Source organism: Drosophila bipectinata, chromosome 4 (assembly GCF_030179905.1).
Source record: "Drosophila bipectinata strain 14024-0381.07 chromosome 4, DbipHiC1v2, whole genome shotgun sequence".
Taxonomy (NCBI): Eukaryota; Metazoa; Arthropoda; class Insecta; order Diptera; family Drosophilidae; genus Drosophila; species Drosophila bipectinata.
This window is the reverse complement of record NC_091740.1, coordinates 8,844,540-8,868,516: the sequence shown is the minus strand read 5'-3', so window position 1 is coordinate 8,868,516 and position 23,977 is coordinate 8,844,540. Positions and strand designations below refer to the sequence as shown.

The window sequence follows — 23,977 nt, the reverse complement described above, 5'->3', positions numbered from 1 at the left end:
CTAATACTAGGCTTTAACATTCAAAGCTTGAGGCTTGTTTGACTTTCGTCTTGAATACAAGATCATTCCTTGAATCTTTTACCTGTTTTTATAAGCCTATAAGCCTTTTTTTAGGCCTTACTTCATTAGATAATGAAAAAGAAATAAAATGGTGCCCCAAAGGTGACTATCTGCGCAAATTTAGAACAAATCAGAACTCTTAAACTTTAAAAACACCAAATTTATAGCATTTCCGATTATCCAATTATATGGCAGCTATAGGATGTAGTCGGCCGATCCCGGGCGTTCCGATTTATATACTGCGCAAAGTTTCATAGCTCGATAGCTTTAAAACTGAGAGACTAGTTTGCGTAGAAACAGACTGACAGACAAACAGACAGACAGACGGACATGCTCATATCAACTCAGGAGGTAATCCTGACCAAGAACATATATACTTTATAGGGTCGGAGATGTCTCCTTCACTGCGTTGCACACTTTTTGACAAAATTATAATACCCTCTGCAAGGGTATAAAAACTACTTATTATACTTGGTCATTGGGAGTTTTCAATGACTGTAAAAATAAAAACCAAATTGGATTAAATTGAAACGTTATAAATCTTTATTTTGCCGTATATGTCTGATTCTTATTTATTTCTTATATTATATTCTTATTCTGGATTCCTATTTATATGATAGACCAATTTAGGATGCGAGAGCAATAAGATCCAAAGCGAGACTGGCGCCAACATTTAATATAGGCTGAGCGGATGTTCGCTGGCTTTAAATGCCGAATCAATTGAAGCCGAAAGGCCGAACGGGAATCGGCTTGCGACCAACAATGCCTACTTAATCAATTAATAATTTGAACTAGCAACTAGCTGCTTGACCCGACACTACTATTTTATAAAACTATAAAATCCATTGGAAAACATATTATTATTACCATATGGAAAATATATTTATACTATCTTATAGTTTTACATAGTTTTTTTTGCACATTAAGTAAAACATATTAGTTCATTTTTGTAAATAGTTTTTTTATTTTCCAATTATAAAACTGCAAATTTATTATCAAAACTAGTTGCTAAACAAAACATTTTTATTGGATTTAATCGTATTGCAATTCATAATTTCAATCATATTTTATAAAAGACACACTTAAAACATAACAATTAACAATACAATTTTAATACAATATATATGTGTATATTCTTGTATATATATATACAAGTATAAAGAGAAAAAATTTCAATTTTCTTGCACACTTTTTTTTCACACCTTAATTGAAAGAATTTCTTGAAGCTTTGATAGCTATTGACTAGTGATCCTTCCATTTGTGAGGAATCTAGTTAACCAAAATTTAAAAAATGATTTAAAAAAATGCCTAAACGTAAAATGTTTTTTTGATATATTTTTTAAATATTTAATATGTATGTACGAGTACTGTTTATTTTCGCTAATTCTGTTTCCATTGAAAACAATTTTAATTTCTTGCTCGATGTTTCTAACCAAATGCTTACATCACCCACAGTATCCTCCAACGAAGTTGTACTACCTCTTATTGAGCATGGTAAGGTATTCATTAAAAAATTTAATTCTTTAGCATCTTGGTTTTTTTTTAAGTCTTTTGAAGCAATAGTTGTTTGAATGTGCCTCTTTTGTAAGGAAGCAGAACGATCGTAAGTATTCTGTACAGTAGATAACACAGTACTAAATTCACCAGGTCTTCGCCCTGATACGTAGAGGGTTATTACACTTGCATCCTGTGAATTCATTACTAATTCATTATGTCTACTTCGCTTACGACCATGACTACCCTTTTTTTCTTTTTTGCGAGAATTTTTAGACATTGGCATTGTATTTTTATTTGATGGTATGTCTATATAGTCGACGTCATCGATGAATCTGACATTTGAACGGGTTACTTCCAAGTCCTGAAAGTTTTCACTTTGTGTTATTTGAGGTGTTTCAGTTTTTAAAAGTATTGGAGGTAAGGATAACGGCTCCTGTTGTTGTTGGAGCAACAACTGTTGTAGCAACAAGCTGTTTACTGCTGCTGGTCCATTAGACTGTATGTTTTCAACCATTGATGGAGTGTTTACGATTGTATCTACACTATATTCGGTAGCTGTTATAGTTTGTGCAGTCGTATCATATACAGTGGTCAGAATTTTTTTACCCTGAAACGTTATTGGTAATATAGTGGACTTTCCATCAAAAATCGTAGTTACATATGTTGATGTATGAGTTCGATATTCAGTAATAGGTTCAGCAGAAGATGTAACTACTGGTGATATGAAATTTTGTTGCTGACCATTTAAATGATGAGCTGGCAAATTTAAATTTCCTAAAAGTAACTGCGATAGTAATATATTCGCTAGTGGTGCATTGGCTGAAATTTGGGGCTGTATTGTAGATACAAGATATTCTACAGAGTATCCGGTCGATGGAAGAATGTGTGAAAACGATGTCTTTCGACCGCGTATAGTAGTGGGTGTAAATGTTACAGTACTTGTGATTGATTCATGCAAAAGGTATTTGGTATGCTCTGTAAACCCGGCATCATTTATCTTAGACTCCTCCCTTTTAAGGTATAAAGAAGTCAATCCGTTATTACCGACAACATTGGTATATTGATTCGGGCCCACAAGTTCTGTACTGGTTTTAGCAGTTATAATATTTTTATAATCTGTTGTATAGCCATTTATGAAAGGTACCGTTACTTCAGATGGTATAAAATGTGTAACTGTGATTATTTTCTCTTCCTGCTCATCAATTTTAAAGTCGGAGGCATACTCGCCCCTAGTTCGACTGCGGACAGAACCCCTTCCTCGCTTAGACGTATTAGTGTTAATGTTTCTGGAACGTGTCATATGAGGTAATCGTCCGTATTCTCCATTATTCTTATTATTATAATTATTATAACTTTTTATTCTTTTATTGGTAGAGCTACTACTTTGGTTGGAGCTAATTGGGCGCCTAGTCGAAGCATTACCTGATTGGCGACGGAAATTGCTTTGTGATCCTGATCGTGTATTGCTTTTAAAAGAATTTTCATTTTCTCTAAGGGTAAACTGAGGTCGCTTGGAAGATGGACGAGTTGGTCTAATTGTGTTATGCGTTATAACAATTGTGGAGTTGAAACTATTACCTTGAGAGTGCATCTGATTTCCTCGTGGAGAATGAAATCTGGATCCAAAACGAGAAGTTGTTTTAGCTAGAGAATGGTTTGATTCTTCCAGCTCTTCATAGTTGGCTTGCTTACCCTCTTCCCTTGGGGTAGATATCGTGGAGTTTTGACGACGAAACCTAAATGGATTCCTAGATTTTGCCTCCGATTGACGACGTCGTCTGGTATGGCAGCGTAAAATTTTGCTTGACCGTTTATTTCGATGCCTTTTACCATTACTATTTTCGGTTTTATCGTATCCATGTTCACTATCTAATTCAAAACTATTTTCGGAAAAGTTAGCATTTTTTATGTCTATGGGGTGTTCTTCTTTCTGCTGTGGCTGGAAAAGTCCGCGTGGAGGAAATAGATTACTTTGAGACCTTGATCTAGCTTGAAGACCAATAGGACGGGGAAAACTACGTGGCGAAGGTTTGACTGTTGTAGTTGTTGTACTAGTTGTGGTTGAAAATTTCGAACGTGCTAACAATGGATTCCTTCTAAACGAAGTTACTGGCGTATTTCCTAAATTTTTTGTTGATGCAATAAATCCACTTGGTCTATTTACAGGTCGACGAAGCCGCAGTAATTGATTTTGATTGCGTTTTGTAGATTCCAATTCTTCACTTACTTCTGTTGAGTTACCTTCTTCAATGCTACTATCTAAAGAAAAGTCGTCATGGGCGAGGATTTGTGTTGGTAAGCCCCCATTACTAAGAGAGCTGTTTGGCCTAATACGAATATTGGATAATATTGATGAGCCCCAAAAAGCAGTTTTAGTTGGACGATGTGAAATATTAATATCTTGCCGCTTAGTACTTAAATTTTGAGTTGCGTGCAAGGAAGATGAGAATCTGTTTCTTGAAGCAAAATATACAGTGTTCGATTCAGAGATTCCATGCAGATCTGTTGTTAGTTTTGATGGACGACCAAAAAATCGTTTAGTCGAATGAGATTGATGAAAACTGGAGTCGTTCGGGCTTTTCAACGCACTAGGAAAGGCTCCGCGGCGGGAAGAGCTGTATTTACCAACTATTTTTAAAGCAGGTGTTGCCGTTATAGTTGGAGTTATATCGGATCTAGTAATAATAGTTGCGCTGATGGAGATTTGGTTTTTTTGTTTTGGGGCAAAAGTTGGTCTATTTCGTGAAGCAAAGGGTCGTATTACAGGAGCAAAAGTTCTTTTCAATGTTTGTAGCGGATCCGTGTATTCATCGTTTTGAGAACTCAGATTTTCTATTATAGTTTCAGAATAATTTTTCGAGCTTTGGGATAATGTTGTTATTTCATTAGTTGAAATAGAATATTCCATTGCTGTTGTTTTAGTTGGGAATATGAAATTATCTGAAAAAGTACTTTCATACAAAAAACTAGATGTACTTTCAATGACTTGCGCATATCTATTGCTAATAACCGTTCCAATAACCTTTGATTGGTACACAGTTGTGGTATTATTTTGGATTCGTTTGCCTTCGATAATCCTAAGCAATCCAGTTTTATGCAATCTAGATATTGATGAGGTTTCATCGGGGCCATTATTTATAGAAGTAGAAGATATAAATTTTTTTTTTGATTCGTCAATTTTTAATCTTGAGGTGCTGCTTGTTATCTCAATACTAAATCCATCGTCATTCACTTTTGATAGAATTTCTGTTGTAAAATATAAAGTACTCACTTCATCAGCATCAATTATTTTTTTAAAGTCAAACAAAACTAATTGATTCTCAGAAGTACTTAGTGCTTGCAAATTTTTGGTTGAAGGATATATATTTTGTGGAACTGCAAATTCAGTTTCTAGTGTAGATAAAGACACTTGATTACTTGTCACAACATTAGTTGAAGTCTCGAAACGCGAATCGGTAAAAGTTTCATTTCCTTCATATGAAGTGGTATAATACGTATAAGTTGTGTAGTAAGTTACAAAATCTGAGGACTGGTGTAAAGTGCTTAAAACATCAGTTATATTTGTGGTAATATCATAATCTTGATTTTTTTTATTTTTGGATATTTTAGATGAAGATGTATATACTGTTTCTTGTGAGATATTTGTAGGTGAGACTATATTAGATAAAGTTTCCTCTCTGCTTATTGTTGAAATTTCACCATCTTTGGCTAACTTTGTCCAATATGTAAATGTTGTGAAATATGTAACCGGAAAGACATTTTCACCTTGAAGGGTTTTTGATGGTTGCAATATTCCGGTCGCTATATTTGTCACAGTCTCAAGGCGACTAACAATATTTGTGTCATTGCCGACATACATTGTTGTGTAGAACGTAAAAGTGGTAAAACTGGTTTGAAGAAGTAAAGTAGCAGATGGTATTATCTCCTCAGTATTGCTTTCCGAACTAACTTGATCTTCCTGATATAAGAAATCATTGCTTATATTGTAACTAGATGTCATAAATTTATCATTTTTAATTATATTTGTAGACGTTGTAATCTCATTTGTTTCTGCTATCGACAAACTGTTACTGTGATTTGGTTCTGTAAATATATAAGTATGATTATTGAAAGGCTTCGAAGTTACATAACTAGTTATCACATCTGTCCGCGACATGATCTCAGTATTGTTATCAGAAAAAATTGACGTATAATATGTATAGGTTGTGTAAAAAGTTTTCGTGTATTTCCAATCATCAAGATTTTCGGTCGCTTGAGTTATTTTTTTGATTTCGGAAATATTTTTTGATGAGTTGTGCTCTACAAGTATATTTACAAGGTCTTTTGGTAATGAATATTTAGAAACTTCATGTGAGATATTTGGATTTGATTGGTCGTTTTTATTTTCAAAAACTTCATTTTCCTTAGCTGTGCTAAAAATTTGTGTCATAAATTCTTCTTCAGTTCTAGATTTCGAAGAAACTAAGTTAGTTATAATTTCTGTATGGCTAGAAATAGTGCTCTCGGAGCCTTCAAAAAATGTTGTCAAATATGTATAAGTGGTAAAAAATGTTTTATAAATGAAATCAAAGTCATCGGGGACTTCATATTCATCATCTTCTCCCTCATACTCATTTTCGTTGGTAAAGTCGTAGTATTCGGTTTGTAGGGAAGTGGTTTCATTTACATCAAATGGTTTTGATTTACGGTGAGGCTCAATTTGAATATTACTTATATTATTAATTTCAACTAAATCCGTTGTTTGCTGAACCTGAGAAGCCTGTATACAGTAATATTTAGTAGTCTCTATGATATCAAAATTGGCAATTGGATTATCTCTTATAACATCATCCCCAGCTAGAGATGACATATCAGAAAGTAGCTTTGCCATTTGAGTAAAAAATACCTGCGATGTGGTGTGATCGCATGATGTATAATTTTCTTTTATGTTATTTGATTTTGTTGAATTTATTTTTAATATAATTTCGTTTTTATTGGCATTAACAAAATGTTCGTTAATTTTAATACTCATTTTATTTGCTACTTTAACAGAGCTTTTTTCTGGCTGCACATTGAGCGAAGAATAAGTCAAATCGGTTTTTGCAATATATTTGGTAAAAGGATCATCATCTAAAAAAATAGTGGTGGCACCTCCCAGTGCTTGTTCACTTGACGGATTTTGATGATAATAGCTCAGTTTATGCATAGGATCCTTCATTTCTTTGATGGTAAAGTTATACTGTCCAATATTAATCGATGTGTTTTGGGCAAGGTGAACCGAGGTAACATTTTTTGAGCTTAATGTTATCTCAGTATCTATATTTTGATTTATTGAGTTCTTTAAAAGGATTTTTTCATCAACCATTTGATCCAAGCTTGGAGAGACACTGGAAAAAATTGGAACATTTTCGGAAGAAACTATGTATTCCTCGTGCATTCTTTCTAAATCCGAGGTTTTGTTTACCAAAATTTGGGTATTCTTTACGACATGACTAATTTGAGTTTGGACAAGTTCAGATCCCAGTGTAGGAACTCCTCTAATCGAAGTTACGTGTCCAAAATGTTGATTAGCTTGTAAAGTACTTGGCAAAAAAACGATGACACTGTCGCCGACCATAGTAGTAAACTCTGCAAATCCGTAGTAGGTTACAGTAGATAAGTCTATTTTTGAAATACTTTCATCTTCCGGTTCTGAAATATTACTGTTTACGTTTTTACCATATCGTTCATGAAGATTTTTCGAATAGTTTATGTCATGATTGGAATTATTGCTTGCGATAGTAACTTCACTAAAAATTATATTATGATTTTTAACAGTAAATGTTTCCAAATCTTCAACGGATAAGGACTGAACACTTTTAAATGTATTCAACTCTTCTTTCTTTACATGAATTGATTGCCGTTTGTGGTTATTTCCATATTCTTCCGGTAGAAAAACAGGACGATTTGCATCTTTTTCGCTTGGGTGTATAGGATCGGTTAGTTTTGTGCTCTGTACGTTGACAAAATCGGTATTTCCTATAAAGTCATTTTTCTTAATTTCAAGATTATCGTCAATATGCTGCCAAACATTTGCATCCATATTAAACAAATCATTGTGACTTTGTAAAAATTGAGGTGATTGTTGGAAAGCTTTTTCTCCTACCCAGCTTGTTAAAACCGCAGGAGAAGGATTGTCGTTTTTGTAAAGAACTCTTGATCGTTTTTTGAGATATTGTGCGTACAGTCTTCCGTTATTTAGTTCAGTACCTACAATCTTGGTTGCAAACTCAGTTGTTATTCCATTCTGTATAAATGTTCGTGCAGTTGATGTTAAAAGTCCAACTTCAGGACGTAGCTTTAAAAATCTGCCGTGGGTATCACCCACGCGGCCTAAATCATTATTAAGCAAAATAACAGTTGTTATATCTAGGCAACCACCAAAAGTAGTTAAAACAAATTAGATTTAATTAAAAAAACATAATAATTTACATAATTTAAAAATTTAAATTTAATTATTTTCCAGAATGTACATTCCAATGGGGGTGAAATATTTTATGTACATAGAAAGAAATAAAGAAAACGTAATGGAATTAAAGAAAACTGTTTTTTAAGATTATATTTTTATAGCCATATAAATTATATTTTAGAACTTATTTCGGACATTTATTCCGATATAATATACATATTAGTCAATATTATTTTGAATTATTATATTTTAAATAAGTAATACGTAAATATAATTTTTCTTTTACAACCAAATACAATTCTAAAAACATGCATTTTTATTTTTAAGACCTATTTTCTTACCATCAGCTCCACCTTTTGATATAATGTTAGTTGGGTTCACAGGATTACGGTGATCTGCAAGCATGGGAATAAAATCATAAAATTAGTCTAGTCTATGGGTCTAGTGTTAAAATATGAAAAAGTTTCCTCAATTAAAAGATAATTGTCCCTGTGATACTTGATCAGAAAGGGGACAAAGGTACGAAAACCTCTTTGAGGAACATTCAAATTAATAAGTAATAACTATGAAAAAAGGCAATCAATATTACCTGAAACTGCCTGTGTACGTTGATCCTCTAAAGTGCAAACATTGAGGAGAATACAACAGCTCTGGCAGAAGGGCTGAGGTTTCAGAAGGGTTTTAAATTAGATAAGTTTAATATAAGAAGATTGCAGATGCACCAAAAGGAAACTATTCTCCTGTAACAGGTAACCTGTAACTATCACTAATGCAGCTAATGGCTCTATACATTTTAAGGTCATCCTAAAACAAGTAGAAGGAATGACGAAAGAAGGAATAGATGTCATTGATGAAAATAACAAATAGGAGGGGTCCCAAGATGCTTCCTTATTGAAGGCCAGAGAAGGTGATAAAGAGATTTTGAATGGTATCTCCAATAAGAACGTGGCACGACACCACCAATGGAGGAAAAAATTCCTAATTCGTATAATTTCGACAGTAGGGCAGCGTAAAACCCTTTGTCAAAAACTTTGAAGAAGCCTGTGTAAATGGCATAAATCAGACATCCGTCGTCAAAGGCTTTTATGCAAGCTTATATCAGCTATGGTGGACCCCCAGGCAAGAAACCATGATGGTTAGAATAAAATTTAGAAAAAAAAATTTTAATTTTCAATTTACAGTTTAATGGTTATTTTATATACGACGGATGGTAGCAGTACTCAAGATCACCTATATTTAGTTTATTTTTTTTTTATTTATTATTATTGTTAACAATGAACTGTTATTTCTATATTATTATAACTAAGAGTAAGGATAAATTAAGTTAAAAGATATTCCATAATTTTGGATTTAATTACATCTAGGGATAGTTCAGGGGACATTAAATGGGATAACGAGTTATAATTTTTACAAATAACGCGGAATGGATCGTGTTCCGCAAAATTAGATCTAGAAATTGGTAACCAAAGGGGTCGGAATGATCTAGTTACTCTATTAGGCACAGAAAACATTAATTTTTCAAGAAGTACTTGTGAGTCAACCTGTCCAAGAACAAGCACATGAAGCAGCATAACCCCAGCACAAGTACGGCGCTCTTTTAAAGGAGGTAGGTTTAGTAATTTTAACCGGCAATTATACGACGGGAGGGAAGTGGCAGTATCCCAGTTTAAGCCTTTTAACGCAAATAGCAGAAACTGCTTTTGGACTGATTGAATCCTCCTTTGGTGAACAAAGTATTGCGGACTCCAAACGCTAGAACAGTATTCTAAGATAGGACGAACCAACGATACGTATAGAGTTTTAGTTGTGAAAGGATCATCAAATTCTTTAGACCAACGTTTGATAAAAGCTAGCACGCCTCTGGCTTTATTCGCTGTTAGTGATATGTGGTCGTTGAAGGACAATTTATTGTCAAAAATTACTCCAAGATCGTTAATTAGGAAAACACGATCTAAGACGTTATTCCCAAGAGAGTACGAAGCGATGTGAGGCACACTGCGATTAAACGTCATAACCTTACACTTAGAGCAGTTAAGCAAAAGGAGATTGTTTGAGCACCACAAGAAGACTTCGTTAAGGTCTAGTTGCAAGTGTCTATGAAGGAAATGGTCTGAGAAAGAAAGACATAACTTGACATCATCAGCATACATAAATGTAGTAGCATAGTTTACAACACTAGGTAAATCGTTGACAAAAAGAACAAACAGAAGAGGTCCTAAGTGACTACCTTGTGGGACACCAGATGAAACATTTATAATCTGTGATGAACTGTTTTTAAACAAAACACGCTGCGTGCGGTTCGATAGATAAGAGGTCAACCACTGTACTATATGAGGAGAAAACCCCAAAAGACATAGCTTATGAAGGAGGAGATGGTGGTTAACAGAGTCAAACGCTTTAATAAAGTCAGTGTACACCACATCAGTTTGTATGCGGCTCAGAAAACCTCTGTGGATAAACGAAGTGAATTCAAGAATGTTAGTTGTGGTAGAGCGATGCTTGACAAAACCATGCTGTGAAGTGGAAATAATACTTTTACCAAAATGTTGCAGTTGGAAAGTAACCAGTTTCTCAAGCAGTTTGGGAATCGCAGATAGCTTAGCAATCCCACGGTAGTTCTCAATAAGTTCTTTAGAGCCTTTCTTATGAAGCGGAATAATAAAAGATTCATTCCATCTCTTGGGGAGACATGCCAGCTCCAAGGATAAGTTGAATAAGATAGTGAGAGGATAGCAAAGGATATCAGAACAGTACCTTAGAACACAGCTAGGAACATTGTCAGGACCAGCAGAGAATGATATATCTATTGTTGAAAGAGCTTCGAACAGATCCTGAATTCGAAATTTTGTAAAGTAAATGTTGTTTATATGTGGTAATTTGTAAGGATAAGTAGAATTGTGGTTATATGAATCGGACGAATAGGTGGTTTGAAAAAATGACGCAAAGAGATTAGCAATACCAATACCAAAAGAAAATTCCAATCGATTTCAGCTAAATGATTCCGAAGGGCAATAAAATCAGTCTTTCTGAAGCATTTGAAACGAGGTTTAGCATTAAAGCAAGCATCATTGTGAGGCACATCAATTAACACCGATGCTAATAGTGTAGGGTGGTGAATGTCTTCAGGAAGCGATAGCGGCGGGGACTGAATGACTGTCACAGAGGATGACACATTAGAAAAAATAAGGTCGAGAAATCTGCCATGAGTGTTATGAATTGGATTAATTTGGAGCAGGGCAAGATCGGTTAAGCCATCGATAAAGTCGTTATGACAACTGGAAAGTAAGGAATTTTCTACCTCAGACGGGATCCAGGAAATGATGGGAAGGTTGAAATCTCCCATGATTGGGATTAAATCACGGTCCTTGGCCAACGAAGAGACAGACCTAATGGCATCAAGATGGTGAAAGTACACAATATCTTCAGCCATGGGAGGAATGTAGGAACAGGTCAGAAAAATATGAGACGAGCCAGTTAAAATTTTCACCGCAATGAACTCAATTCCGAACTCGTTCGTGAAAGGAATAATTTCAGAAGGGTACTTATTAGTAACAGCAATGAGGACACCACCTGCAAAAGTCCAATCGAAACACTATGAATTTGGAAACAAGAATTTCATAATCAGAGACAGAGGAGTTAAGCCAAGTTTCAGTAAGCACGATAGCATCAAAATCAAAAGAAGCACTCTTTGTAAAAAACTGGCTCAGCTTACCCAGAATACTTCTAACGTTTTGATAGCAGCAGGAAAATACTATGTTATTCTGTTTTTTGAAGCAGTTTCTGCAGGGATAGGATTCTGAGCGTCTTTTGCTAGGAATTCATGAACGATACTGTGCTCAGGCCAGGCTACAGGATCAAGTGCTTTTTCAAGGTAGGAATCAGGTAGAACTATTTTAAAAGAAGATATAGAACGCTTATGCTTAAAGTTAAACTTAAAAATGGCTATTTCATTAGGAGCTACCTTAAGATGGTTTAACAGGTGACTCTTGACATCATCAACAGTAGCATCCGGCATAAGCCGAGAGACAAAAATGGCCTTACGAGGAGCAACCGCCCTCAGCGTAAGTCCAGAAGATCTAACTTCAGGCGCCACACCAACCAGAGGCCTTGGAGACATCACAGCTAGAGCAGAGGGTAGGTTGTCCAACGATGTCCAACGATGGAGGCTCCAAGATGAGAGGTGGCTCGAGATTTGTACTTGGTACGCTGATCGCTTCTTGCAAGGGATGAATATTAGAGTGCCCTGAAGGAAGGCTCATCAAGTCCCTTGGTACTGGAACAGCATAAGTAGGTAGACTAGTAGGCGACGGTAAAATGTTTGGTGTTGAAAATTCATCGACTTGTACAGCATGGGATGTAGGGGTATTCAATAATTTAGCAGTCAGCAGGTTGTTGTTCGGAATTTTTCGTCTGGGGGATTCACTTAACAACTTTAGCCCAAGGAATTGAGTTTCAAGAGCGAGGAATTGCTCATTAAGGGCCGAGAATTGCTTGCGGACATCTAGGAAACCATTTCTCGTCTGTTTCATAAAAGTCCGCATCTCTGACTCAATTTCTCTACAAGCGATGCAAGACCATGTCAGGCCAATTTTCTTGTTGATAAGGTCACTTATCCGTCCATTGTGTCCTCCTCCAGCACATTTAATATGTGAGCAGTTATTGCAGAGCCAACAAGACAGGTATGAGTCACCCGTGATGGTTCCACCAAATTCACATTTTTTTGCTGTGCAAGTAAGACTCATTTTTGGCTTCTTTTTGACGGAATGCAGACCACTGTAATAGCGTGTAAAGAATTTAGGCTCTCTGGAGCACTCTGTAGCCGAGAGTGGACGATCAGATCGGATGTAAGAGATGACGTTACAAAAGAGATGTGCAACGAAGGTTCGGCGTCGTGAAGAACAACAAACTCCACAGTAACTATGAATGTAACGGGTTACGTCCGGAGAGTAAAGCTCGGAGAGACTTATGTTGGAGAATATAGTTAAAGCGCAACAGAGATAACTTTAACCGATTAAATGTATAAATTGGAAATAAATAGTTCAATGAACTTAATAAGTCGAATTTATTTTTAGGGATTAATTGTTATATTTCAACTTGTCGCAGAAGGAGAAAGCTTGAGTTCAAGATCGAAAGTAATTGCAAACTGGCAAGAGCGATCGAAGAAACACGTCCGGGTACGGCAAGTGAATATACAGAACTGTATACAGAACTTATATTATATTTAGTTTAACAGATATCGAACCAAAATATCATCTCCAGGGCCGTAGCTAGAGCCTCGGAGGCCCTGGGGCAACAAGTAAATTTGGGGCATCCTATACGGAAGTCTTTTGCCCCGGCGGGGCCCCTTCCCTTCGGGGGCCCTGGGGCACCGCCCCACCTGCCCCATGCTAGCAACGGCCCTGATCATCTCTAATCGTTACAGTCTCGGTACAAGCCAACAAAAACGAGAAAAAGATTTTTTTAAGCTCGACAATTTTTTTTAAATAAATATTAAATCATTATAAAAGCGTTCTATAGACACTTTTTGTCTTACATTTCAAATCGCTGCAACATTCAGTGAAAAGTTTTACTGAAACCTACCGTATTGTAATCTTTTCGGTTTTTGCTGGGTATATATCAATTCATATATGAACGAACGAGTTCCGCTACATTACAACAAGACCACATACATACGTCAAAGGTACAGTATATATCTGCGTGAAGTCCCCGCCAAACGACAAACTACAGCTACAAAACACATAAAACTTTCGCGTAATTAACGTGTACAGGAAATCGTTGGTCAGAAGCTCCATGATCGCTAAGCACCATGATATACCGTACCACTTTCGCTGGTGGCACCACTTTGCCACAACAAAGATTGCGCCGCTCAAGTAGCCGCTGCGCATTGCTCCGCTCGGCTAGACGAAAGCGCTTAGGCAGCCGTACTGTCAACTGGCGCCGTGAAGAAATATGACTTCTCCGCTACGCCAGAAGCAGATGCGCATGGTGCCGCTTTGCAGGACGCATCCAACATCGCCCAGATAGTTGCACGCTCATCCAGTGCCGTGAATAAACAAAACAAGCTACTGTCGATACCTTCACATGCTGAACGTGTCAGTGAAAATATTTTAGTATAAAATAATGCTATAATGCTACAAATGCTCGAGAAAGTTCTGTACATCGAACAGAAATACAATATACTAGCTCAACATAGTAGAGCGGCTCTACTAACATCATCCTTTGGTCCTACGAATCTCCAGCTGTTAGCACGTCAAATACTATCACCTGATCTACTGACATCAATGCCAATCCGAATGACTGGCCTGAGCTTCTCAGTGCCTACGAAAACAGCACGACTGTCACTGGGTTTTCCAATGTCGAGAATTAGCTACGACTCAAAAAAGGACTTAAAGGAAAAGCACTGGAACTGGTGAGAGATAAGCTTTTGCTTCCTGTCATGGTCTCTGACGTCATAAACACGCTGAAGACGTTCTTCGGATCCCCCGATCAGATACTAGATAGATTAATTAAAAAGGCGAGAAAAACCTCTATAAACAAGGAATGACTAGACACTCCCATCGATTACGACCTGGCGGTAAGATATTTTTGTGCTATTATGGAGGCATGCAAACTAAATGACAACCTAAGTAACCTCTTGCTGTTGAAAAAGTTGCTAGAAAAGATGCCCAGCCATTACAAACAGACATTACTATGCACCTGAAAACCCCTAGCGCTGCATCAATCAAAGCATTCAGCGACTGGCTCTATACAATCGTCGAAGCAGCATCCACAGTTATTCACACCATCAATATACTCCAAGTCCAGCAACGTTCACACCCATGTCCAGTATAGCATGGAAGCCATTGGATCGTCTGCAACAGTGCACTCTATCCTATCACGGAATGCGAGGTATTCTAAAACTACCTTATGAAAAGAAACCGGAAATTGTTCGAGGCTTTGCTTTAAATGCTTACAGATCCATTGCCGCAGATGCTTCTCAACTAAGCTGTGCGAGATCGGGGGATGCGAATCAAGGCACCATCCTCTGCTGCACAAATGTCGTGCAAATCCTAACATCGTCTCTTAACACCAAACTAATCCATCCGAAAGAGAACAATATTTTCGTATCGTACCGATAAAAATATACACGGCCAACCCCTATATTGACACATTGGCATTTTCAATGTTCATCGGTCACACTCATAGACGAAAATTTCTTCAAAAGGTTAAACATCCGAGGTAGTCTGAATCCGATATGCATGCAGTGGACAAATCAAACAATACGGAGGGAAACATTAAAACATAAAAAACTTAAGAATAGACAACAGAGCCTACTGGCTTAACAACATACATACAGTTAAGAATTTGGAGTTAACCAGTGCTGATCAGCTGAACAGACTATTATGCTGAACAGAAAATTAGAAGCTAGCCGTTCCCTGGCTGGGATTTACAAGGATCCGGAAATGCCCTTCTTTGGCGACGTAAAAACAACGTACTTCTTGAGAGCTTTACAAACGCGCTTAAGTGACTCAACTGCCTGAAGGCTAAAATTGAAAGAAAACCAAATCTACGAGTGAAAATTCAGGACCAAATTGACAATAAAAGCTACGCCGTCGAGCTGTCGGAAAATGAGGATTCTTACCACAACCATACCTGGTACCCTCAAATTTTCATAGCTCATAACCCCAACAAAACAAACGACTGCTTTGGGGTGCTGCAGCTTAAACTCATGACGCTTACTTAAACGACTTCATGATTACTGGTCCGGATCTTTTACATCCACTGTCTGACGTTTTGATGGCATTCTGAGTCGGCAAGATAGCAGTCTGCGGAGATATAGCAGAAATGTTCCACCAGATAAGAATAAAAGAAAATGACACCCATGCACAGCTCTTTCTGTGGATCAACGAGGGGACTCAAAGTTCAATGGTTTACGTAATGCGAGTACTGACGTTTAGTATATTTTCGACCCCTTGTATAGCTCATTACGTCCGGGATAAAAATGCGGAGGACTACAATATTTTGTACCTGAGAGTCTACGAAGCCATCACCCAAAATCATAATGTCGACGATTATATAGAAAGCCTGAAGGACAACGAGGAAGCCATCAAAGTATCGAAGGCGGTCAAAGAAATACATTCAGCTGGCGCCTTACACATACGAAACTGGACTTCAGGCTCGACCGAAGTCTTTCTGAAACACAACTCATTCGTAACTTGAACTTTGGCGAATTCAGCTTTTGGACAGACTCCAAGACCATCTTGTCATGGTTGACAATGGATCCTCGAAAGCTCCACGCTTTTGTAATGCATTGAATTGGTGAGATTATTGAAACAATAAGCGCCCCACAGTGGCGCTGGATTATAATGTATGTGAATCCTTATCCAATCCAACAATCCTAAAATCAAAATACCGAGGAGAAATCGTCCTAAAAACGTTGTCCGATGAAATAATAATTCAAGGAAAGAACTTTCTGCAGAAAGTAGCGGAAAGAGATGCTTTGAAGACGAATTAGGTTCTCTTTAAAAAAACAACATTCAAAGGACTAGCGCGCTTATTGTGTTGAATATATATTAAGACGACAGCGGTACACAAACTAAAAACCCGAATGACGTCGAAATAGTGCTACCCAAACGCCACCCGGTGACACATCTCCTCGTCAAGCACTAGCACGAGAGAAACCACCATTTGCTGCATGAAGAAACTATAAATATAATCAGGAGTCAGTTCTTTATACCCCAGTTAAGAGTAGTGTATAAGTCTGTAAGAAAACATTGCCAGAAATGTGAAAACAAATCCAAATGCACCGCAGATGGCACTATTGCCAGTAGCCAGGATCGTTAGTTTTCAAAAACAGTTCAAGTATACTGGAGTGGAATTCTTTGGTCCTGTTGCCGTGAATGTGGGCCGACACAAGGAAAAACACATGGGAGGAGCTAGGGAACGTTTCATAAGGTCGATACAAATTATACTAAAAAGCATCTCTCCTCATTACAGCTTTAACGATGAAAGTTTTAAAAATGCCTTCACCAATGCCGAATACGTGATCAACTCGTCCCCTAACATTCGTATCCTTGGAATCAAAAGATGACGATTTATTGCTCGGGTCTGCAGATGGATACAAGCCAATCGGAATCGGAAGCCAGGCAACGATGGCACCAGGCCAATGAGGTAGCTTATCTTTTCTGGAAACGATTGGTCAAGGTACATCCCCATAATTACTCGCGCTAGAATGTTAGCGTCTACACTACAACTACAACTAAATATATAAGCGCCACCACGAGACGACGGATGGTAGTAGTTAGCTTCACAATTTTGTTTAAATAAATTCTAAATCATAAAAGCGTGCTATAGACACTTAATTTCTTACATTAAAAATCCTGGGCTGCAACAATTATATATAATGTTACCTTTGTGAATAGCCGTGATTGAAGTAATTTTTAATCGATAAATGAATCTACCAGAGCGACAATTTTCATTGTTGAAGGGTGGTAGAAAAGTGAGCGACACTCGTTTTAAAAAAGAATTGGGAGATACCATCAAAGTCAAAAGTGTGTGACTTATTTAAATTACCTGGGGCTTTAACTAGACTTTTAACAGTCTAATATGTTAAGAATTCGCAAATTGAAAAAAGACTCAATGTTATTAAAAGGTTTATTATTATTCCAAGAATCCTTCGGCTAAGGGTTAGAGGAAAAGTAATAAGCAAAAAGTTCCAAAATGCCTTCAACAGAGTCAGCTTCCTAATAACTATAAAATATGGAAGAAGGCTTAGAGTTACTCTAGGCCCCGAAACCAGACGATAGAGTTTAAGCTAAAATCGCCAGCTACCATCAAATCTCTAGGGCTCTTAATTCTAGCACATACATTGGCGATGTTTTTCATTTCTTGGGACCCTCTGCAATGATGTCGAAGGGGCCATGGGCTGAAACGTAAAGCTGATCCAGTAGAGGGTCAGCAACCAAAAGGCGATGTGATTTAGTCTGAAGGGATCGACGGATAGGGACGATGACCACGTCCTAGCACACACTGGATAATAAATGCGTTTCGGTCTTTTCAAAATACTTACTATAAGTTGGGATCAAATAAATCAGAGGAGTTATTATTGAGCCATGTTTTCTCAAAAATGATAACATCAAAACCGCTGGTTGAATATTTGAGGAATATCATACGGCATTTGTTCCTCATAACCGATATATTTTGGAATATAACTTGTAGGCTCTTATTAGAGTCCGAAGCGGCATTATCACTACGGTCCACACTAGGAATTTGACATATTTGAAGTTAATGGATGTACCATTACAGGAGCATACATTAGATATGCCACCACGGTGCTGGCACTGGTGGAAGTGGTGGCATATCTATTACGCATAGTTTTCACGTTAGCCGGGAACACATAAATCTTTTCTTCAATGCCAAGACTAGACCTGCGAGTGTCCTGACGCAGTGCGAATACTGTGTCAAGTGAAAAACCAGAGCATACATATTTATTCGAAATTCGGTTAGCAGAGTTTGTGAGATGATTTCGAGGATGCCTAGCTTAGAGCTACTGCACGGGTCACAGATTTCGGATACGAAAAATCCTGAAGGGTAATTTCTGAAGTATGTTTCATGAAGGGTCATCTCTAAATAAAGCAAAGAGCACGTAGTAAAACTTGAGAATTTCCAGAATCTCCTTGAGGGGACATCCTAGAAAATAAAAAGCCCAGAACAGCTAGCGGGTATACGCGCCGTAATACCGAGTCGGAATCTCTTTAAACACCCAATGAACTGAGGTTGATGAGTGATGAATCTACATATCCTAGTAAGTCTGAAGTGCAGTGAATAAAATTTTAAGATACATAAATAGGTACATATAGTGTAAGTGGTGCTGTAGATAAATAAAAATAAAAAAAAGAAAGGAAAGCTAACATCGGGCGGAGCCGAAGTTGATTTATTGATAGACCGATCATTATGAGAATATCATAATATAACCAATTTATTACAATACAAAATCTAAAAAAGGACCCAAGCTTCTATATTCAAAAATACAAAAGTTTGTATTTTTACCAAATACCATTTCCGATCGTTTAGTTATATGGCGGCTGTAAGATATAGTCGGCTGATCGTTATGAAGGTAGGTTATGGTAGGTCGGATAACATGACCAAAAATATAATCTGTACATAGTTCCAAGTTTCTATCTTTAAAAACACGAAAGTTGAGTCATTTCCGATCGTTCAGTTATATGGCAGCTATAGGATATGATCCGCCAATCCTTATGAAATTTTGCATGTCGTATTTTTTTGCCAAAAATAGCTTTTACGTAAAATCTGAACTCTCTTATTTAAAAAACACCAACGTTATATTATTTTTGATCGATCAGTTATATGGCAACTATAGGATGTAGTCTGCCGATCCTGGCCGTTCCGACTTATATACTGCGTACAAAGGAAAGAAGGGGTGCGTGCAAAGTTTCAAGTTGATAGATTTGAAACTGATAGACTAGTTAGCATAGAAACAGACAGACGGACATGCTCATATCAATTTAGGAGGTGATCCTGATCAAGAATATATATATATTATAGGATCGTAGATGTCTTCTTTACTTCGTTGCACATTTTTGACCAATACTTGCAAGGGTATAACAAAAATTAATGAAAAGAGAATATAATATATATAGGCACATTATTTTTTCTAAAGTAGGGATAACAAAGCCAACTTAAAGTACACGATCGAACCAATCAGTTGAAAAAAATCCTCTAGGCCAAAGACCAGGAGTAGTTCAAGCCTACTAGACTTCTGGTCGCAAACCTGGACGACGTTTTCGCATCCCTACGCATCCCCGATGCAATAAGGTTCCTCCCAGAATTAAATTCAGAGTCGATGAGACTCCACGAGTTCATCACTAACATAGAAGGTGTTCTAATGTTCATTCGGGGAACAGATCAGACACACTACGGCATATTTTTACTATGATCAGTCAGAAACAAGATTATAGGCCGGCCAACGACGCTCTCACATCGTCAGAAGTAGGCTTAAACTGAGATGACATTAAATAAGCCCTGATTATGCATTGCTTAGATAAGAGGGACGAAGAGTTGCTCCTCACGGAGTTGAACGGCCTAACCTCAAGGAGACTTCCTTTAAAAGTCATATTTGATCTAGTGTCGGACATTAAATCAACTGTCCAAGGGACCTCCTACAATCCAATATATACAACCAACGAATCGGTTGATAATTATCAATCTCTAGACAAGCAGACCAGACATGACAATCGACTTACTTACAACCCAAACTATAGACCAAGAAACCAGTTTTGCGGACAATCGTTCTAGTCAGTACAACTGAAAAAGACCCAACCAAAGGTCGGTTCCGACTTCATAACCCAATCCCGATTCTGGTAGAACAAACAAATATTAAAATAAAGCGGAAGCTACGTTGCAGAACCTGGAAGCGAAAAAGCTTCCCAACATTGACGAGGAACTTTTTTTACGAAACAGTTCCTCAACATCCAGACAGGATACATTAAATCTTTATTAAATATTATTATTATGATTAATACATATTACATATTATTGAACCTTACAGGAAATAAAAAACCATTTAAGTTTCTTATTGACACGGGATCTTCGACATCATTTATCGATTCAATTCTCATTCCACAGAATCTTCAAATTCAGCTTAACTCACCAATCCCCATAAAAACCGCCTTCAAAAGACGAATTCTAACTCCTACTGATACACTTTTACGAATTTTTCCACGGTCTTATTAGGATAGACCTCCTAACACAAATTCAAGCAGTAGAAAAATTTACCTTAGGACCTTATCTTACAAACAATTATGGGGGACCTACAGTTACATCAAGAAAGCATTGTGAAAACAGATATCTATAAATTTAATGGGGAATCGAAATCGCTGATTCGTCTCCCAGTTAGTGTCTCTGATGGTCCTTTTCTAGTATCGCACCCGAATATTTTGTTTAATTTTTACACATTTTTAATAAATTGGCAAAAAATTTAAGAATATTTTTTTGCCTCGCTTTGCATGATCTTGAAATGCTAAATTATTCGAAAATTTTTTTTTTTTTTTTTTTTATAACCACTTAATTGCGAGATATTAATATAAAATAATCGTCTTCGATAAGCTCTTGCCGTGTGAGGTTGTCTTTAACGAGCTCGGAAATCGTTTACTATCTACCATACGCATAGAAATTCGCCGCGAACTTCTTATCAGCTATTAAAGTTACCTCATTCATTATTAAGCGCCGCAAACTGTTGACTGGCGATGCCTTAGCATCTGCCGAAACCATAATGACAAAACAAAGACAAAAAAATATCCAAAGGAAAGCCCCAATCAAAATCAACATACGAATTATTATCGCCCTCTTCAAACCATAGAAGACGATAACATTGATGCTATTAAAACTGATACAATAGATCAAGTGAATATCAAACCACCTCCCATTACCGTAATTAAACAAAACCCAAATCAAGTTCATGACATCATGTCCAAGCTAAGAATTGAAAAATATTACATAAACAAGAAAGGAAAGCTAACTTCGGGGGGAGCCGAAGTTTATATACCCTTGCAGTTAAAACCCTTGCAGTTCTATCTTCAAAAACACGAAAGTTGGGTCATTTCCGATCGTTCAGTTATATGGCAGCTACAAGATATAGTCGGCCGATCCTTATAAAATTTGGCATGTCGTAATTTGTTGCCAAAAATAGCTCTCATGTCAAATAATCGTCTTCGATAAGCTCTTGCCGTGTGAGGTTGTCTTTAACGAGCTCGGAAATCGTTTACTATCTACCATACGCATAGAAATTCGCCGCGAACTTCTTATCAGCTATTAAAGTTACCTCATTCATTATTAAGCGCCGCAAACTGTTGACTGGCGATGCCTTAGCATCTGCCGAAACCATAATGACAAAACAAAGACAAAAAAATATCCAAAGGAAAGCCCCAATCAAAATCAACATACGAATTATTATCGCCCTCTTCAAACCATAGAAGACGATAACATTGATGCTATTAAAACTGATACAATAGATCAAGTGAATATCAAACCACCTCCCATTACCGTAATTAAACAAAACCCAAATCAAGTTCATGACATCATGTCCAAGCTAAGAATTGAAAAATATTACATAAACAAGAAAGGAAAGCTAACTTCGGGGGGAGCCGAAGTTTATATACCCTTGCAGTTAAAACCCTTGCAGTTCTATCTTCAAAAACACGAAAGTTGGGTCATTTCCGATCGTTCAGTTATATGGCAGCTACAAGATATAGTCGGCCGATCCTTATAAAATTTGGCATGTCGTAATTTGTTGCCAAAAATAGCTCTCATGTCAAATAATCGTCTTCGATAAGCTCTTGCCGTGTGAGGTTGTCTTTAACGAGCTCGGAAATCGTTTACTATCTACCATACGCATAGAAATTCGCCGCGAACTTCTTATCAGCTATTAAAGTTACCTCATTCATTATTAAGCGCCGCAAACTGTTGACTGGCGATGCCTTAGCATCTGCCGAAACCATAATGACAAAACAAAGACAAAAAAATATCCAAAGGAAAGCCCCAATCAAAATCAACATACGAATTATTATCGCCCTCTTCAAACCATAGAAGACGATAACATTGATGCTATTAAAACTGATACAATAGATCAAGTGAATATCAAACCACCTCCCATTACCGTAATTAAACAAAACCCAAATCAAGTTCATGACATCATGTCCAAGCTAAGAATTGAAAAATATTACATAAACAAGAAAGGAAAGCTAACTTCGGGCGGAGCCGAAGTTTATATACCCTTGCAGTTAAAACCGGATATATATCGCAAACATCGGATATAGTTGGCCGATCCTTATGAACACATCATAATAAAACCAATTAACTTAAATAAAAAATCTAAAAAAAAGTCCCAACCTTCTATCTTCAAAAATACGAAAGTTGATATTTCTACCAAATACCATTTCCGATCGTTCAGTTATATGGCAGCTATAGGATATAGTTGGCCGATCCTAATGAAATTTCCTATGTCGGATTAACTGACCAAAAATATAATCTGTACCAAATTCCAGCTTTCTATCTTCAAAAACACGAAAGTTGGGTCATTTCCGACCTTTCAGTTATATGGCAGCTACAAGATATAGTCGGCCGATCCTCATAAAATTTGGCATGTCGTAATTTGTTGCCAAAAATAGCTCTCATGTCAAATTTGAAAAAAAATTTTTCGAAAAAAAAAATTTTTTAATTGTATTTCCCCCCTTAAGGAACTTAATTGGGAGTTCTATACATACGACACTAAAACAACTAAACCATATAAAGCTGTTCTGTCTGGAATGGATTGACTCCCAGCAAAAACCGTTATGTCCATGCTTATTGAACTAGGCTTGAAATGCACAAACGTAAAAATTGTTGAAAAAAAGACCAAATATGACTATGATCTTCTACTGTACATTGTTTATTTTATAAACAAAAGCATCACAGTAAAAGAACTACGAAACAATTACATGTACATCAATCACATAAAAGTACGATAGGACTATAAAGTCAAAATTGACAACAAAATAACACAATGTTACAACTGTCAATTATTTGGTCACGGTTCAAAAAATTGTTCAGTTAAAACTTCATGTGCCCACTGTGCCGGACCTCACCCTACGGTTTCTTGTGAGAAGCCAAGTAACAATAAATTTGCCACCTGTAAGGGCAATCATTTATCCACTGATAAGACCTTCCCATGAAGTTTGTCTTATCTCAATTTGATCTCCAAGCGTTCGGCGAAGCGCATAAGAAAAACCAATATTGCGCTCAAAGGCAAGGAAACTTTACCAAATGCAACTGAAACTGGCCTCTTTACGCCAGAAGAAGTAAACTCTTTATTAATAGACTTAATAATAATTAATAAATAATCTCAGCACATGCTCCAATAAAGGAGAACAATTCCAAGTTATATCAAATTTAGCCATTAAATATGTGTATTCAAACAAGTAACTCTCCTGATACTTTAAATACTATGAAACGCCCACT

The 23,977-nt window shown here is 36.9% G+C and overlaps 1 protein-coding gene across 9 annotated transcripts in view; it reads right to left on the bottom strand.

Moving 5' to 3' along the window:
- The window catches only part of LOC108126859 (serine-rich adhesin for platelets), a 119,175-nt gene that overhangs the window by 45,066 nt on the left and 50,132 nt on the right, over positions 1-23,977 (bottom strand). For 4 of the 9 annotated variants that reach the window (XM_043213612.2, XM_043213615.2, XM_043213614.2 and 1 more), the window contains 2 exons: positions 8,326-8,379; positions 581-7,944 (listed from right to left, as the gene is read on the bottom strand). The exons of 2 other annotated variants lie outside the window; for them this stretch is intronic. In XM_043213612.2, coding sequence (XP_043069547.1) covers positions 1,400-7,944; positions 8,326-8,379 — 6,599 coding nt within the window. In that variant the 3' untranslated portion in view covers positions 581-1,399. Of the gene's footprint in view, positions 1-580; positions 7,945-8,325; positions 8,380-23,977 lie in introns of those variants that run through there. 3 more of the 9 variants (XR_006246436.2, XM_043213616.2, XM_043213613.2) reach the window with 2 other exon arrangements.